This window comes from Mustela lutreola, chromosome 9, assembly GCF_030435805.1.
Source record: "Mustela lutreola isolate mMusLut2 chromosome 9, mMusLut2.pri, whole genome shotgun sequence".
Lineage (NCBI taxonomy): Eukaryota > Metazoa > Chordata > Mammalia > Carnivora > Mustelidae > Mustela > Mustela lutreola.
Window position 1 is genome coordinate 64,194,401 of NC_081298.1, and position 7,843 is coordinate 64,202,243.

The window sequence follows — 7,843 nt, forward strand, 5'->3', positions numbered from 1 at the left end:
ACTTAAAACAAGTGATGTCAGTAATTAGGACAATTTTCATAGTACCAAGAAGGTGATTAAAAAAAAAGTTGAATAAGTACTAATTAATTTCACATAATAGTCACCCTGGGACCTTCTGTGAGATCTGCTCTTAATGATGTCTTTTTCTGTGATTAATTTCTATATGCAGTCCTGGAGGCTCCCCACCACCTTCTCCTAAATGACTCCCAGCACACCTGAGTCTTCCAGTCCTGCTCCAGCCCCAGTCCAGCCTTCTCTGTAAAGAAAGGGGAAACGCAGAGAACCGGAAATAGATATTCACACAGCAAAATTTTGGTTTGACGGTGCTTTCTTTGCACAGAGAGGAAATTAATACAAGCAAGTGGTGTATTTTTTCCTCTGCCATTTTTAAAGGTACAAGAGGAGGACAAAAGGGAGAAAGACCATCTTCAATAAAGAGAAGATCCAAATTCAAGTCTAACCATGACTACCACTGGATAGCCTGGCAAAGCACGTTCTTTCTCTAGGTCTCACTTTCCCTCAGTCATAGTTTTTACATGTGGGCAGCACCCTGAGCCCAGGAAAGCAGAGGCTGAGTCAGAGGACCTGTGGCTTTTATGGTGACAAGTCCTGTCAGTTGCAGCAAAAGCCTCCATAGGAAGCAATGGAGGTGACTTAACCCCCCACCCACCCTTTCTAGACCCATCACGCCAACATATTAGTTGACACTGAATGAGTCTCCTGTTCTTAACATGGCATCAGTTCCTCCTTTGAGGAACAACTTTTTCTTCCAGGTTCCTAAAGAAAGTTTTAGAACTGGCTTTCCAGCTCCCCTGTAACAGATAACAGCTGAGTATAGTGCCTGAAGGCAGCATGCTTGTGCTTCAACGCAGGGAGGAAGGGAGCTTAAGTTCTAAAAAAAAAAAAAAAAAAAAAAAAAAAAAAAAAAAAAAAAAGATGTAAAGAGGATCACATATTATAGGTGAGAAAACTTGCATGAGTAGTTGTATCAGAGGCACAAAGTAACCTGGAAATACCAAAGGAAAACCAAATTGCAGAGCGAAGTGCAGCCCACCTGTAGCAGACAGCAGGTGGCCTCCAACACGGCACTCAAGGGCACATGATCATACCTACTTGGCCAGCTTCCACTGGCGAGGCAGTAGGCTCTCAATGTTAGACCACTCCCTGATCTTAAAGCCCAAGGGCCTGTGTCTGCAGTTTACCTTCTTACTGCTGTGGCCTGCTCTGGCCTGTCCCACCTTGACAAGCAGGGAGCCAGGAAGCCAGTGGCCACATCCAAGGGCAGCTGTCACACTGAGTGACGGCCCACCGGCTGCCTCTCTCATTGTCATGTTCTCCGATGCGTGGAAGCACAAGGAGATTTCAGGGAATGACCTTGTGCTTCCTACCCCAGGTTACCCTGATTCCAGCAACAACAATGCACCCTGCCACTCTCCAGCACTGGCTCTCCTCAGCGCCCAGGCATCTTCTTACTACCTTCTTTGACATTTTTAATGACTTCGAAGGAGACCAACAAGGGGAGGGTGTGATCATCCAACTGCCGGCCAGAAGGTCTTCCTCTCCTTCTGGCTCAGTCGTCCCCTAGCCACAGGGACGGTTCCTTTCGATTCATTTTAATTATGATTCTGAACCTCCCTCCCCCCACACATATATACAGGTTTTCTCTTTGTAGCTTCTGATTTTCTAATTGTTGCGCAACTAAGAACCACAATGACTTGTACTCAGAGTGGGCTAAGTGGTTTTAATTCTGCCGAGCGTTATTATTTTCCATTTTTCCCCCTTAAAAACATGGAGTTTTAAAATGTCAGTTTCAGATGGTCTTGAAGGAGGAGAAAGAGGAAATATCTTCTTTCTTTTTTTTTTCTCCTATACCTCAAGTCTTCACTAATTTTATTCTGTTAAGGGCAGACAGCATTGGGAGCTTTTGCTCACGAAAGTGGGCAACCGCTTAATGAAACCGTTCTCGTCACTCAACCAAATGAACTAATTTACAGTCTTGCCTGGTTTTTACTGGTTATTTACATGTCCAGAGGAGACTTACCTGAAGTCTAATGCTTGTCCTAGAGAGAATGTTCCTGAGGAGCCAGACAGAGCTGGATCTATTTTTTTGTTTGTTTGTTTTCTTGTGGTTTGGTTTTGGATGTATTTCTCTCAATATGTCAATTGCAGGAAAAGCTCCTTAATTTTGCTTGACTAAGTAGGGATCTTAGCTCTAATCCAGCTAACCAAAATGTATTACTGGAAGACATAATAACTCAAACATGTTTGGAGAACATGATTGGGTGATTTAAACAGGGTTTTCTGAGGAGGTCTTTAAGAGGGGAGTTGCACGGGCCTCTGCCGGTGTCCTCAACCCCTCCATTCTGGCTGCCTATCCCGAGACTCTCCATACGAGGCATCGTGCTCTTCCTGCAAGAGTTTTGGGGAACACTGGTTTAGAGCCACTGATACACCAGACATGCAGGTGAGCAGAAGCTGGTTAGCAGACCCACCAGTTTGGGGAACAGCCCCTGGCCATCTTACTGTTGCTTTCCCAGGACCCAGTCCAATCAGTAGCTCATACCAGAGGCTGTAACCACTAGATGAATTGGAGGGGGCAGGAGTGAGACCTGTAAGCAGGCAGAGAGCTCCCATTTTGATTAAGCTCTGAAATGATTTCTCGTATCTGGGTTGCAGACTAAATGCTTGGTGAGTCAACACCAGGGTATAAAAATAATTTGTAAGAGCTGAAACAAAGTAATTCAGAATGCTGGTGGGTTTTGTTTTATTGTTTTTTTTGTTGTTGTTTTTTATATTTATTTGTTTATTTGAAAGAGAGAAAGAGAGAGTGCGCGACAGAGATGGCAAGAGAGAACAAGAGCAGGGCGGAGAGGGAGAAGCAGGCTCGCCACCAAGCACAGAGCTCAACATAGGGCTTGATCCCAGGACCCTGGGATCATGACCTGAGCCAAAGGCAGACACTTAACTGACTGAGCCACCCAGGCGTCCCAGAATGCTGGTGGTTTAAGGGAGACTTGAGAACCTTCACTGATGGGATCCAAGAATGAGATTCTGAACATAAACTATGACATCTGTCAGTCACTGTTATTGCCCTGAACCTGATGTGGTTCTATCTGGGTGAGTCTGGGCCACAGTCTAGGTCTTGCTTGGTAAGACAGACTGGGCCTTTCTTTCTTTCTTTTTAAAAAGATTTTATTTGTTTATTTGACAGACATCACAAGAAGGCACAGAGGCAGGCAGAGAGAAAGGGGGAAGCAGGCTCCCCGCTGAGCAGGGAGCCTGATGCAGGGCTCGATCCCAGGACTCTGGGATCATGACCTGAGCTGAAGGTAGAGGCTTTAACCCACTGAGCCACCCAGGCGCCCCCAGACTGGGCTTTTCTAGACAGACTAAACTTCTGTCTCAAAATTACGAAGGGCAAATAATGACCTAGTCACTGAAGTCCCTCCACATTCAAACAGGGAACGCACACTAAAGTTTCAGGACACTGTTTCAAGGAAAATGAGTGTCCATGACCCACTGGCTAATACACTTGAGGATTAACTAGTATCCTGCTACTCAAATACCCCAAGATAGAAATATCACAGCCTACAATAGTGCCATCAAGAGAAATAAAATGCAAGCCACATATGTTATATTACATGTCTAGAAGCTACATTAAGAGACGTAAAACGATAAAAATAATTCTGACAATAGAGGTCGTTGAACCTGACATGTACAAAATATCATTTCAATATGTAATAAATTTTTAAAAATTATTCATAGCATAATTTACATATTTTTCCCCCAGTAAGTCTTGAAACCTAGTCACAGCACACATGAGTTTGGACTCACCCCATTTTGGGGGCTCAAAAGCCCCAAGCAGCCAAGGGCCACACCTCTTCGGCAGGGGCCTGGAAGGACTGATGAGTGAACATCCTCACAATGATGATCACCAAGGACGCACCCGGTCTGCAGCGCCCCTCTTTGTGGGTTTCCGTTCTTCCAGCCGACTCTTAATTCCTTTGGGTTCCTGTCACAGTGTTTTAGTACAGCTGTCCCTCACAGTACCTGTCACCTGACTCCCAGCGAGAGCACAAGACCCTGGCTTTCCAAATATAATTTAAGCCACTGCAGTAGCCCAGGAGGACAGCATGTGACCAACCAAGGCCAATCTGAATCTTGCCCCAGGACTGGACTACAGAAGCCAGAGAGAAAGGCTTTCTCTTTCTCCTCGGGGTGCTAGGGTGTGATGTGGGGGCTCTTCCCATCACAGGGAGACACTATCTCGGGATGGGACCATGAAGCTGCCAAGGTTGACCCTAGTCCCAAGCCCTGAGGCCCCGGCGTGGGTCTCTCCTCCCTGGATTCTGCACCTACTCTAGCCTCCTAGCACGTTCTCTCATTTGCTCAGGCTAATTCGAGTTGTGTTTTAGCCACTCTTGTTAGGCAAGTCATGATTTGGGCCAAGCCACACACCTGGCCCTTTGCCACAATCTCCTACAACATGCCCCTGGGCTGTCTCTGAGACAGCAGCCCGGGCCACAGAGGGCCCACTGACCAGCCTCAAAAGGCAGGACTTAACAGCTTTTACATTTCCTCAGTGCTGCATTATCTCCTGTTCCCTCCGCAGGTCACCACTTGCCTTTCTGACCTTTGCCCTCACACCTCCATCCGGTGGAAAGATGCGTGCCAGAAAGGTGAGCTTGTTCCCTTTTGTTCTCCCCACATGACTACTGTCTTATTTCATTTTCCCTCTCAAACATCCTGCCTTGAGAAGCAGAACGGTACCACGAATTTGTCTTGGCACTATGGGGTCTCCCTGGCTTCCTTCTGAAATGCATGAAAGGCCTATTCGGAAGCACTGACCTTTTAGAAGCAACTGAGCACAAAAGGACACTGTTCCAGGCCTGAGGTTATAAACACAAAGATGACAATCATGTCCTCTGCCTCTGCGTGGGATCTGCATGGATATTTCCGGCATGACAGCACACATGGTCACCCAGGACATAGCCACTTAGAGCCCTGGTGAGCTACCCTGTGGAGGACTGTGTAAATAAAGCCCAACGTGTCTAGACCCTATCACAGAGGATGACCGACTGAGAGAATTCTGATAAATGTAAATTTAAATTTACATCTGAGAGAGGGAACACAAGCAGGGGGAGTGGGAGAGGGAGAAGCAGACCTCCTGCAGAGTAGGGAGCCTAATGTGGGACTCGATCCCAGGACCCTGGGATCATGACCTGAGCCAAAGGCAGAGGCTTAACAACTAGTGAACAACAGTTCACTCACTGTAGTTCTGATGGATAGTCTTATGAAATCAAGGAGTCCCCTTGAAAGTCGATGTTCCAGGAAGGAGACAGGGCTTCTTTACCTCAAAGGAGTTTACAAGATAGGTAATTAAAATTCACAGCTCAAGTGATTTTTGCTCCTCTCAGGAAGTTCAGCACGCTAATTAATGCTTCAGTGTGCTTAATGTTTTAAGTGATATGGAAAAATAATGAGTGAAATTCATATAGAGACATTAGCAGGGTTTTTGTTTTGTTTTGTTTTGTTTTTTTACCCACTGAATGAACTCCCTTGCCAGAGAACTAGCACGAGCCCACCAGGGCTGACACTTCTAGAGAGAGCCAACCATAGAGGTCTGCTCTTCTACTTGGATATTATCGTCCTTTAGCCGCAAAGAGTGGGGAGCTGTCAGGCAGGGAGCAGCCCCTCCCACTCCCCACAGCCATACCAGGTTGGGTGCCTTCCTCAAATTGCCCCATCACACTGTCCCTTCTTCCCTACTTCAACAGGAGGACAGGCTTGTGGGTCTGAATGGATCACCCTAAGTCCCTGGAAGTTGCAAATATCTGTCAAATTAAGCCAAATTCTAAGACTGGTGGGTAGAGTCCCATGGGGAAAATTCTTGCCTCAAAATGGCGTGGTCATCATTCCCTGGGGTTCCCCAAAAATGTTACTTGCTGAGGAACCTAAGGCAAGTCAGCCACCCTGCCCAAGCCTCAGGGCCTTATCTTTGAAATGGGAGCACAACTGTACCTACCCAGCCAGCACACCTGAGATAATGTGGGACTCCCTGCGCCTCCTTTCCCAGAGCCCACCTGCAGCAGGACTGAAGACTGAAGACCATCTTTGAGTATGTTCCCACCTCCCCCCATATAAGTTAGAATACTTAGTCATTCAAAAACCTGGGGGACCCAGAAAAGTTAAAAAAAAAAATTTTTTTAGGGACGCCTGGGTGGCTCAGTTGGTTGAGCAGCTGCCTTCAGCTCAGGTCATGATCCCGGCGTCCTGGGATCAAGTCCTGCATCCGGCTCCTTGCTCGGCGGGGAGCCTGCTCCTCCCTCTGCCTCTGCCTGCCATTCTGTCTGCCTGTGCTCTCTCTCTCCCCCTCTCTCCCTCTGATAAATAAATAAAATCTTTAAAAAAAAAAAATTTTTTTTTTTAATAAAAACCTTTCAAATCCTCCATGGACTTATGACCCAAAGGCAACCACCTCTGACATTTTGCATTTCCTTTCCTAAGTACAGGTGCCTTTTACACAGTTGAGATCATGCTGCAGATTTAACTTCGTATGGTCCTTCTTTCACTGAATGTTACATGCATTTTCCTGTGTTACTCTGTAGTCTCCAGAAATAGTACTTTTAATAGCTGTAATTATTCCAGCCAGTGGCCGCTCAGGGTTGATTCGACCACACCAAGCTTTTCAGACATTGCCGTTTCCAACTTTTTGCTGCTGTAAACAACACTGTGGTGAGCAGTTGGGGTTACTCCCTTAGGGGAGGTCCCGGAATTAGAATTATGGCGCTCATATGCTCACATCTGAGCACGAAGATGTAAAGGGCTCTTGACATGTCCGGCAGATGGCTTTTCTCATACACAACACCATAAATGCCATGGAAAGCACGTCTCACACCCCTAAGAGTGACCATTTATGATTTTTTTAAGATAACTTGATTAATGAAAAACGATCTCATCATTTCTATTTGCACTTCCTCAACTTCTCAAGAGACCAACCGTTTTCCTGTTAACCATATGTCATTCCTCTTCTGTGCCTTCACAGGAAGGAATGGACTCTGCCAGAGTGAGGGCAACGGATCATTTCAATCTCAGCGTGCTGAAGAATGGGCGGAAACATCCAGTGGGGGGAGGAGGGATCTATCGTTTTAGCTAATTCTGATGCAAGTGATTCTTGGGCCAGAATCAGAGAAATTCTGGATTACAGTCTTAGGTATAAAGTCTGTTTCTAGAGGTTCCCTTACACTGAAGATTTCATTCTTTTCAGCAAGTGTCCTCTCCAGGTGAACTGTCTTTACATTTTGGTTGCCGTTTTATGAAGCACAGAAGTTTAAATCAAATCTGTCAATATTTTATTTTGCAACTTCTTTTTGTTCTTCTATAGAAAATTCTTTACTTAAGTTTCACAAATGTTTCTTTTTCTATTTTCTCCTACTTTTAAAAAAATCACTGTTAAAGCTATCTGGAATTCAAGTTGGCTATCTAGGGTAAAGTGAAGATGTGAAATTTTAGATTTTTGTTTTTTAAAATGACTAACTACCTTCCCTAACATTACAGTGTAATTTCCCCCTCTGTCACCAACTTGTGGGGCCTCTTTTAGCTTACATCAAATTCTTACAGATAGTGGGGCCTCTTACAGATAGTGGGGCCATATTCCCTCTCTTTCCCTCCTACCTGTCTCCAGTCTTTCAAAACCTCTTTTCCACAAAATTTAGCCTTGAAAAAACTCCTGGTACCTGAAAACTTCCACAACATGGCTTTAGAGCAAAGTTAAAAGTTCAACAATTTTAGGGGCACCTGGGTGGCTCAGCTGGTTAGCATTTGCCTTTGGCCCAAGTCATGA

At 45.5% G+C, this 7,843-nt stretch overlaps 1 protein-coding gene across 5 annotated transcripts in view; it reads right to left on the bottom strand.

The window, feature by feature from the left end:
• Positions 1 to 4,016, bottom strand: part of NPAS2 (neuronal PAS domain protein 2) — a 125,270-nt gene extending 121,254 nt beyond the window's left edge. For 2 of the 5 annotated variants that reach the window (XM_059134492.1, XM_059134491.1), the window contains exon 1: positions 3,835 to 4,013. In XM_059134492.1, coding sequence (XP_058990475.1) covers positions 3,835 to 3,839 — 5 coding nt within the window. In that variant the 5' untranslated portion in view covers positions 3,840 to 4,013. Of the gene's footprint in view, positions 1 to 3,834 lie in introns of all 5 variants that reach the window. The other 3 variants (XM_059134493.1, XM_059134490.1, XM_059134494.1) reach the window with 3 other exon arrangements.
• Between the last annotated feature and the right edge of the window lie 3,827 nt (positions 4,017 to 7,843).